The sequence below is a fragment of the Cryptomeria japonica genome, chromosome 7 (assembly GCF_030272615.1).
Source record: "Cryptomeria japonica chromosome 7, Sugi_1.0, whole genome shotgun sequence".
In the NCBI taxonomy this organism is placed as follows: domain Eukaryota; kingdom Viridiplantae; phylum Streptophyta; class Pinopsida; order Cupressales; family Cupressaceae; genus Cryptomeria; species Cryptomeria japonica.
Window position 1 is genome coordinate 837,584,849 of NC_081411.1, and position 11,816 is coordinate 837,596,664.

Here is an 11,816-nt window from a genome sequence, read left to right on the forward strand (position 1 = left end):
TCAGCCTGCCATAAGGATTGTACTTGCTTGTGCATTTTATTTATTAGACACTATGTTTTCTATGTCTGTAACATGTTCCAAATGGTAAAAAATTGAAGAAAATTATCATCTACAAGTGAGCAAAAATCTAATAAATTACTGAAAAAGTTTGATTGAAAAGGGGAATACAAAAACTTTCCAACACTTGAAACACCAAATCAAATTATCAAAACATCAAATATCAAAATAATTCTTGAAGTAGGTTTTGTGTCTAAACTATCACATATTTTCAAACTAGCTCAAACAACTAGGTCACTAATCCAACAGGTTATACCCAAAAGGTTCTATAAACATCAACATTCAATAAGCTATTGATTCAAACATCTTAAGTGCAAAAATCAATATCCTTGTCAAGTTTCTCATTGGGATAATCAAATCCTCTATCATGAAGCTTGATCAAACTATAATAGGCTCCTAATCTTGGATATATCTTTCCTATTTTGAACCTAGGTTATATCAAAACTAGAATCGCACCAACACTGGAATCAAACAAACTTGTGAATTACCAAATGCTTATATGAATTTTGAGTATCACCTTAAGAAAAAAAATCTAGTTATAAAGCTACTCAAAAAAGGATAAGATTCTTGTATATCAATCATAAGATCTTATTGAAACATAGGACATTCCTACACCGTTTTCGTCACTACCTATGTGGCTCTGGTACAGAATTTGGCGGTGAAACTCTACAAAGATGTGCCTTTCAACAAAGAGATGCTTTATCCCAATGAACAAACAATAGTGGTAAGATCAACAAAGCATATCTTCCTAAACCAATAATCACCTATTGATTTTGTCCTTTGGAACTTTCAACAACTTTTGAAATAATCACATGCCAGTTTGGACTAGAGCCCAACACGAGCAACTTAGAAAACAACAACAAATGGAGGAAGAAGATACTCTTGTATTCCACACTTTTGGTTTTACCATTGTTGATGAAGAAGCAGTCAATAGCACCATTAGAGACCTTGAGAAAGATTTCAAATTTGATAGGCTAATGGAAAAATTGTTAGCAAAACAAAAAGAAAAATATCTCTTGATGTTGGCAAAATCTGGAGCTAAACTGCCACAAGACTTTAACATAGAAAGATTGAAACAAGATGTGGAGGCAAGTAACACCCAAAACACAGATGATCCAAATAGCAAAGATGTGAACAAAGAAAGTCATGAAGAAACAAGGAAAGTAAAGGATGACACAAGAAAAGAGCATAGTGATAAGAGAACTCACGAAGAAACAAGGAGAAACTATGTGGATAATCCATTGTCAAACCTTACTCAACAAATACAAAATATACAACAACAGATAGAAGACATGCAAAATGGGACAAGCTCCAAGAAATATTCATTAGAAGATATATGCCCATATCCTTTTGACAAAAATCTGAATATGATACCATTTTCGCAACATTGTGAGATTCCTAAATATGACAAATACGATGGAAAATTTGATCCTCAAGATCACATTAGGGAGTTTTGTACTATGAGCATGGAATTTGCTCATGATGAAACTTACCTTATGCATCTTTTTCCTAGGAGTTTAAATGGACAATCAATGGAGTGGTTTTCAACATTACCATCCGGAATCAAATCCTTTGAAGAACTTGTGAATAGGTTTATTTCACAATACTCCTACAATATAAGGAATAAAATAACAATGCTAGATCTTTACAATGTTAAATAAAAGAATGGTGAATCCTTTATGATTTTCTTACAATGATGGAAACACATGTTTAATAGGTATCCCCGAGATGTACCTGATCAAGAAAAAATGGATATATTCATTGATAATCTTATCAGTGAAATGAGTTATTGACTAAGGATGCAATGTCCTCCCTCTTTTGCCAAAATGATCAAGAATGGTCTAAAAATAGAGAATGCAAAGGTAAAGAAATGAGAACTAAAACTTTACAATAATTCATACAACAATAACAACAACAACAACAACAACAACAACAATGACAAACCCAAGTTCTGGTCAAAGAATAGGAATGTCAGCAAAGTCAAATCCCAAGCAATAATAATCCAGAAAACAATAAAGCCAAGTCTTTTTTCTCCAATCCGCGGAGGAAATTCAGAAACATTGGAGAATCTTTGGAATCAGCTCTAAGAACTTTGTTTGCTAACAAATTGATTGTTTTTCCAGAAGCAAGAAGTTATGAATCAATAGTCAAGCCCAATTGGTGGAATGACAATCATTTTTTCAATTACCATCAGAATAAAGGACACCTAACAAATGATTGTTAGAGATTGAAACAACTTATCTAAGATCTAATCGATAATGGAACCATTATAGTGGATAGCCATAAGACAAACAAATCAAACCTGGCTTTCAAAACTCCACTTCCGAATTATGACAAAGGTGAATCGTCCCAATTAAAAGATGACAAAGGAAAAACCAAGGTGAATTACACTTATACATATGATGATGTGGTAAATGTGATCATTGTTAACAAAAATTCATCTTCAGAACCAATAAATGTTATCACGAGAAGCAAAGCAAAGGTTACCTTTCTAGGTATAGCAGAAGACCCAACACTTAATCCACAATAATATAATTTAGTGGAGCAATTACAATGAATACCTGCTCAAATATCAATTTTTGAACTTCTCAAGGTTTCACCTATGCATAAGGAAATTTCGGAGAAAGCTTTAGTAGAAACAACAGTTCCAAAAGATTTGGATGTAGATCAATTCCAAAACATGGTAGGACACCTCATAGCTCCTCATTCCTTATCATTTTCTGAAAATGATGATACATCCTCACAACATCCTCACAATGCTCCTTTACATGTTGAAGTCTCCATAAATAAAACTTGTGTCAAACATGTGCTCATAGATGGAGGAGCTGGCTTAAACATTTGTGCATTAAGTTTGATAAAAGGTTTGGGATATTCAGAGAATGCAGTAGACCCGAAAAAGAAAATAACCATCAAGGCTTATAATGAAGCAGAATGTTCTTCTAAAGGAACTGTTGTGCTACCAATAAGGATAGGACTTGTGGAAAAGGATACATTGTGTCAAGTCTTAGATTTGAACCTCTCTTACAAAATTCTTCTAGGAAGGCCATGGATTCACAAGATGCAAGCAGCTCCTTCTACATATCATCAATGTGTGAAATTTCCTCATGAAGGAAAAGAAATCACTATAATTGCAGATTCCAGTCAATATTGCAATAATTTGAAGCCAACACAAGATACAAGAGTTCCACATAATAGAGAATTAGTATATCCTACCAAAGAAATTCAAGCAAATTTATGGGAAACTTTTGAAGAAAAGCTCAAGTTAAATGATGAAGGAATGGGAAAATATTCTTTGCATAATTTTCCACTTTCCCCTAAGTCATATGGAAAGCCTACAGATATTCAATCAAAGCCATCAGAAAAATAAAAACATATCTTTAAAGGAACATTTGTTAGTGCTGGAACTCTTACAGAGGAAAGTGAAGGCAAAGACATTCTTGGTTGGTTATATAAGGATGAAGACAAAACTATAGCAACAACAACAGAAGTCAATATTCCCATAAAACAATATGGCAAAGGCTTTGAAATCATGCAAAAGATGGGATATGAAGGAAAAGGACCAATTGGTAAGCAACATCAAGGTCTTTTAGAACCTATTTGTCCGCACTCACAATCCATAGAAGATAAATCTGGGCTGGGATATCTAAAGTCTAATCAAAAGCAACATAATTATCAATAACAAAAATGGAGAAAGAAATCAGTTTCTAAAGAAGAAAATTGACAAGAAAAGCTACATCAAGCGACCGAAACAGTAACCAATAAACAAAAGAAGCAAGAAGAACATGAAAAGAAAGAGGAGGAGATTATCATCCAAGGTGATGAAAAATCTTGTCAACAAGTTCTGAAAATACAAACAAAGACAAATCTGAACAAGATATTCCAGAAATAGTAAAAATAGAGATGACAGAAATCAGAGAACTTTTTGCACCATACGACATTCTAGTATGGTATAGTGGAGTAATCTTAGATCAAGATTTAGAGACAGATTCCAATGAATATGAATGGGGTCCAGATGTCTTATCTACTACATCAAGTAAGGAAAACAATGAAGATCAAGTAGCTATAATGAAAGAAGAGTTGTTTATTGTAGAACAAAAGATGAAGTTAGAAAGAAGACAAGAGAGAGTCAGAATTCAAAGAAAAGAGGCATATGAAAAAAGAAAAGGGAAAGACAAAGATAGAGAAGCAATGCCACAAGAAGCACAAACAAAGATCAGATGTGAAAGAACCATAGAAGAATTAAGAGATAGTCAAGTTGGATTGACTATTAGTCCTCAAGAAGTTGAATTTGAAAGAAGACAAAATCTAGCAAAAGAATCCTCTTTATCACATACACAAGTATGTCAACTCCAAAATACAGATGACGTCAATCAAGAAGGAATTTGCAGTGTTAGAGATGTGCATGTGGACATAATCCATTCATTTAAGGGACAAATGTTAGTTGAAGAACCACTTGAGTGTGAACTACACAATGCTAATATTAATTTTGTTAAGACTAATTTGGAAACACTTGGGAAAGACAATTCTCAAAAACATTTAAACAATACCTAGTCTATGCCAAACTATGATCATTATGTCATGAATGTTGAAACACCTAATGATGACAATGATTATGATTTACCCCTTCGTCATCCTGAATTAATTGATTGGGATAATTTAGACAACCCCAAACTGAATGTCTTTTCCAATGATCATGATTTAGCCGTGTACCTTAATGTTGTTGAACCCATCCCAACTAAGATATCTTCCATTGTAGAATCAAGTGATGTTTCTCATAGTCAAGATAATGCCAAATTTTCTAGTTGCAAAAGCAAAATAAAACAAGTTAAGGGACCTATTGTTGAAAACCATTTCATGGCAACATTAGATCAATCAAAAGAGAAAACAAAGGATATATCTGATGGTAAAAACCTCCTTGAGGCACTAGAAGATGGAAAGTTTGACATTCTTCCTGCATATTTTCAAGAGAGATCTGCTATCCTGACAGAACCAACAAAAGTAGTAAACATTGATACATCAAATGATCCTAAAATACTTCATTTAGCTGCCTCGTTATTATAAAGAGAGAAGAAAGAATGCATGGAATTCTTTACGCAAAGACAAATAAATTTTGCTTGGTCTTATGCAGATATGCTAGGAATTAATCCTGATCTTATCATGCATCATCTCAATATGGATTTAAAAGAAAAACTTGTTAAGCAAAAGCTAAGAAAGATGCATCCGCACATTGCTCTTCTTGTAAAGATTGAGCTGAAGAAACTATTAGAAGTGGATTTCATAAGACCAGTTGCTTATCCAGAATGGGTTTCAAGTATTATACTAGTATCAAAACAGACAAGAGCATAAGAGTCTGTATAGATTTTAGAGCCCTGAATAAAGCATGTCCAAAAGATGATTTATCGCTACCAAACATTGATATCATAGTGGACTTGTTAGTAGGACACAAGATGTTTTCATTAATGGATGGCTTCTCATGATATAATCAAATAAGAATAGCACTTGAAGATCAAGAGAAAACAACTTTCACCTATGCATGGGGAACATATTGCTGGAATGTTATGCCATTTGGGCTTAAGAATGTAGGAGCGACTTATCAAAGGGCTATGACGACAATTTTCCATGATATGATGCACACATTTATGGAAGATTATGTTGATGACATACTTGCAAAATCTCACACAAGAAAAGAACATTTGAACATTTTAAGCAATATTTTTCACAGGTTGGAAAGATATCAATTGAGATTAAATCCAAAGAAATGTGCATTTGGGGTAACCTTTGGAAAGCTCCTTGGGTACATTATATCAGCTCGTGACATCGAAGTAGATCATGGAAAAGTTAAAGCTATCATGGAGATGGAGTCACCTAAGAACATAAGTCAATTGCGATCTTTACAAGGAAGGTTGCAATCAATCAAGAGATTTGTTTCTCAGTTGGCCAATAGATGTCTTCCATTTACCCATCTTCTACATAAAAATGTTCCATTCAAATGGGATCTAAAATGTGAAGAAGCTTTCTTGCAAATAAAAGAATATCTTATGAGTCCTCCAGTACTGATATCACCAACCAAAGGGAAACCATTGTTACTCTATATCTTCGTAACAAGTGTATCATTAGGTGCTCTCCTAGGCCAACATGATGATGAAGGAAAACAAAGAGTAGTTTACTATATCAGTAGAATGCTTGTTGGCTATGAATTAAATTATTCCTCAATTGAAAAGATCTGTCTAGCAGTTGTATTTGCCACTCAGAAGCTATGACATTATATGTTGATTCATTCTGTGAAACTAATAGCAAAGATAGATCCTCTCAAATATTTGTTGAGCAAGTCAACATTGACAGGGAGAATAGCCAAATGGGTTATGATACTGAGTGAATTTGACATAGAATATGTTGACCAAAAATCTATCAAGGGACAAGTCATCACTGACCAATTGGCTGATGCACCTTTACAAAATAACATGCCTTTGCATATTGAATTTCCTAATGCAGATATCTTGATAGTAAGTACAAAATTTTGGGAATTTTACTTTGATGGCTCTTATACTCAATATGGATTAGGTGTAGGAATATTTTTCATCACACCTCAAGGACACACAATTCCAAAATCATATAGACTGTGATTTCCATGCACCAATAATATTATAGAGTATGAAGCATTAGCTATAGGGCTCAAAATGGCCATTGAATAGAATGTCATAGAACTACACGTCTATGGTGATTCACAACTTGTCATTAATCAAATAAATGATGAATATCAAACAAAGGATGATAAGCTTATGCCATACAAACAACTAGTGGAGGAATTTAAAGGACACTTTAAAGAAATCACATTCACCCAGATTCCTAGAAATGAGAATAAAGCAGCAAATACAATGGCTACAATAGCATCTCTCTTGGAAAATAAAGAGAATCAACAGCATTTCAAATTTCTCGTGGAAGATATTGTTGTTCACCAAAAGTGATAACCCAAGAACACCTGCAATCCTTCTATGAAATGGCCAGTTTCAGTCTACAAAACACATCAGGGCTTGGACAACATAACATAGGACCCTAATTGATCCTCCTGAACTTCAGGTTCTGCTAGACCTAGGGGGGGACACCCTTTGATGCTTTGAATACAACAATTACAAACACACAACTGCATCAACTATAAGTAGATAGATCATTTCACAAGCTCAACAAGTTAGAAAACACTACAGATTGGCTAGATCTATACAAACAATAAGATGAAATAGAGCTTGGAAAGAATGGAACACAAACCCCTAAACATAAAGGGAAATAGATTTATCTTTTAATTTGTATATTACTTTGAGAACATCCCCAAAACTTGTGAGACCAGTGCCTTATCTAAGGGCAACAGAGTCATATATCAAACTGTAAATGATAGCATATACTGCAAACCCATCTTCATTATTAGTATCCCTGAATTAATGCCTTACAAAAATGCATTACCCAGCTCATTCACAAAACCATTAGATATGCAAAAATGTATATCCCATTATCTATGATGTATTATAGAATCTAAATTCCTCCTTGAAGAATACCTGCAACAATCACTACAACCTCCTTGAAATTGACAAACTTCAAACCTCCTCAAGGCCTTCAATTTGTAACAACAAGAAATACATCCAGAGACGAATTCTGTGTGAAGTTATGCATGCCTTACATACACAAGAACCTGTAACAAAACATCTACAGCAAGAAAGAACTCTATTACTCAAGAGAAAAACCCTACCCTATACAATATTGAAGAGAACTTGGAATTGGAAGCCATCAAATATGGAGCATTTTTCCAAATTTCTGGAACCCTTGCAACTGAGAAGAATTGGGAATAAGAAGAAGAGGGGAAAAATAAAGTCTCTATATCACGCCACCATGTGTCCCTCTTTCTAATTGAATTTCATTCCCGACCAAACTGCTCCCAAAATATCTGATCTTTGTCAAAATTGACTACATAATTGGATTTCTCACTTCGAGAGCTTTCTAGAAACATATAATACTTCATATTTTGGCAAAAAATTGAGCCCTGAGCGAATTAATTCCTCATGTGTGCACATCATTTAAATTTTCCATTTTTTTTAATACAGTCTGAACTATATGTTTAATATGCATTTAACTTTGATTTTTGGCCCTTTTGTGCTCTGATGCTTTGTCACATGGCGGCCTCCGATTGGTTCACAGGGTCTACTGGGTGCCACCTCAACTGACACCTTATCACCACCACGTGTTTGCTTGCTTGTCTATCCACCTGTATGCCATGTGTGCACCACATCATCACCACCTAGGCGCCATTGGGATGGGACCTGCTTGTTGGACCTCTAACTAGACCTGCCACCTAAGCGCCACCTAGCTTTCACCATTTCACAGACGGTATGTTTTGAGCAACTTTCCTTCGTGAAGTCACACGAGCCATCCAATCTCCAGAACCTATAGGGTCTTTAACTCGCTGAGCTTTTCGCTATTTCGCCTTTCACCATTTCATAGCCTCTAACCGGTGAGCACCTTCGGCCTGCGAATCAATGCGCTTCATCGAATCCTCTGCAACCTGTTCATTGGTTAAGTTGACCCTTCTCTACAAAATTCACCCATCTGTCTCGGGAAGCATGCCTGTGTGTGGTCCACCTTTCGCCATCTGTCACCTCCTCCAGTCACCTTGGGGTCCATGCTCACATGTGTGGGGTCCACCTTGGGCGCTCAATAGGCACCATCCGTCAAAAGCCTTGATGGCTTTGACATATTAGATGTGTGTGCTTTTGGTTATAAATACCAAAAGATCTCATTTCCCAACAAATGTGGGATAAAAGACTTTGCCCTAGAATGCATTTTCTAAAGGTTTTTAAAGGCGTTTTCTTCTAAGACTTGAATACACCTTCCTCACGTGATAGCCTGGATCTTTGGCATTTACCTTGCAGAATGCACTTTGCATTGGGAGGTTTTGAAGCACCTTGGAGGTTCTAATGCACACCACATGAACTGTTGTTTGTTTCATATTCCACGTAGAGGGAGAACAAGGAGAGACTCCATAGGATGAAGAAATAGATCTACATAAGAGAAGCTAAATCATGGCCCATGCCATACGTGGGAGGAGGGATTAATTTCAAATGTTTGCATTTAATTCAGGAATTTCAACGCTGCCCTCTTCATCATTCATGCAGAAGGAAAAGATGATGATGGCAATGCAATTGGCACTATGCCTACCAAATGTAGTTTGTTGAAGGTCTTTATTAAACAACAAATGCCTTCCCAGCTGTTACACAGGGTGACATTTTGACTTGGCAACGTGCATTCTGAAAATTGCCATGCCTTTTCAATAGACCTACCAAAACATAGGGTAGTACTCTAAAATGTAGAATTAAAGAGTCCACAATGATTACCACTGAAACATGGATAAAGTGAAAGCAACTCTTGTCAATGCTATAGGCCCTAGACTTTTCAAACGTCTCTTTGCTCACCACTCCTTGTATTTGGCTGCAATCGGTCATAACTATGTGGCAATGGAGTTGTAAAAGCCATTATAGATGGAAGATTATGGAAGACACCAGCCATAAACTCTATTCTTTCCATCCTTCCATAAACTTAAATGTACATGGCAACCAGAACCAATATCCATCGAGAAGTACTTGGGAAGGAAAGTTGCATGTAGAGACTTTTTGGTTGCTACTGCCCTTACAGATTCTCATAGGAGGACTAAATTGTCAGTAACAAATGCACAAGAAGAATACCCCAATGCTACTTCAAATTGACCGTCTCCTGCCTCTGCATGCAACTGCTCTACAGAAATATGCATGCTTTGAAGAGCTTTAAGAACTTCTAACAGAACAAGTGATGCACCATCAAAGGTTGCAGCTGAGCAGTATGACGTGGAATCAATTGCAATCCAATTGTTGTTATCTTCCCTTCTTAGAAGATAAAACTCACTCTCAAAACCAATACTTACAACCAAACCAAATTCTTCTTCCAATTTAGTTGCAATTCTTCTCAAAGTTGTCCTTGGACAATAGTCCCAAGGTTGGTCGAGTGTTGAATGCATATCAACCAATACCATTTTCTCTTGGTCAGACCAGGGGATACAACATAGTGTTGATATATCAACCATTAGTTGGATCTCACCCATAGCAGTCAGATGGGAACCTTGAGCAGGGCTATCTGTAAACGAAGTCATTTACTAAGAACAATTTTGCTATAAAAATAATGCACGGGCCTGAGCCAGGTCGGGCCCCAAAGTGGGCTTGACTAAAAGAATTTTTGTTTTCATGCAACTGATCTCTGAAATGCTTTAGGAACCTCACACACACCTCTAGAAATGATCGACATCATTTTCAGATCATCAGACTGAATTTTGCAACCTTCAGGCAATTACGCCACATTTTCACATTTAATCGCGAAGACGTAATTTTCAAGCCAGTCAAAACATCTTTCTGGACCTCACCATCTGATAGGCATGTACTTTGAAATACAAGGATGAACTCTACCAATTGGTTTCTCAAAATGAGTCTTGAGTGAAGAGATATTAATTGGCAAAAATGGCCAACTGGCTTTGTCGACACTACAGACCTGATGAAGTCAATGTTCTGGCAACACATGACGCCTTTCTCAAAAATATCAAATGACCTCTATAGACCCTCAAATTTGAAACACAGGTACCTTGAAGTACATACTAAATCTTTGAATTCTCAGTTTGACCAAAAGCATGACTGGATGAAAATGGTGCACTCATAAAAATAGCTACTTTAACTGATATAGCACTGAAAGTGGAGAAGACTGAAAATGATGGCTAAATGAACCCTTTTGAAAACTGATCAAACGGATTGGTAGAGGCTTGAAATTTGAAACATAGCTCATCATTTATACTAGAATTAACCCAGAAGAAACATTTTGGTGCAACACTCAGTGAGGCAAATTTTACACTTGTGCAAAACAAGGCTCTGACTAGCTATCGAAACAAGGACTTGCCAAAACATAGAAATTGCAAATGGATTCGTTAAGACTTGAAAATTTGTAGGCTAACTCACATTTATGCATAAAATTGAATCCATTTTGAAAATATCCATGATGATCAATAGGGAAAAAGATACAAACACTCAAAGTAGGCTACTCAATAAAATCTGCATTTGTGCCTAAAATGCACTTTCACCTCAACCCTTAAAATGGGCACCTATTAAACTTATCCAAATTGAATTTTGAAAGTTTCACATCATTTCATAGGCCAAATGAAAGGTTTAGGACATGAATCCTGAGCCTTACCCTCAGAAAATCAACCGGCTCCATTTTGACCTTTCACAAACTAGGCCATTCAAACTAACTTATTTGGAAATGCAAAGAAATTTTTTGAATTGGGCCTCTAAACTTGACTCAATTTTAATGAGTCCCAACAGATATCTTAACCCCTACCATCCAATCCCAGCATACCTATCGAATTTTCCATATATCAGGAACCAGTCAATCATCATACAGTCAAACCTACCAATACTTGAAAGATCATATCCTTCCTCTTGAATTATCCCGTAATCAACGAAGAAACTTTATCCATCAATCCTCTCGCTACACTATTATTGCTGATATCCTATATAGGCATGGTCTAGATGGTACATTGTTGAGATATCTTGAAAAAGATGAATCTAAGAGCATTCTTAATGGCATTCATGCAGGCATTTGCATTACACACTCAAGTGGTTTAACATTGGCTAAGAAACTTATTCGTATGGGTTACTTTTGGCCTACTATGGAAAGAGATTCATTCACCTATGCTAGAAAAT

The 11,816-nt window shown here is 35.8% G+C and overlaps 1 protein-coding gene across 1 annotated transcript; it reads right to left on the reverse strand.

Moving 5' to 3' along the window:
* Nucleotides 1-9,736: 9,736 nt before the first annotated feature.
* Nucleotides 9,737-10,222, reverse strand: LOC131857027 (uncharacterized). Its single transcript, XM_059209015.1, has one exon. It carries the CDS (start codon nt 10,220-10,222, stop codon nt 9,737-9,739), a length of 486 nt encoding a protein of 161 aa, XP_059064998.1.
* Nucleotides 10,223-11,816: the final 1,594 nt, after the last annotated feature.

Excerpts from the sequence above, each read along its gene's own strand:
- LOC131857027 (XM_059209015.1), bottom strand. The coding sequence starts at position 10,222 with ATGACTTCGTTTACAGATAGCCCTGCTCAAGGTTCCCATCTGACTGCT.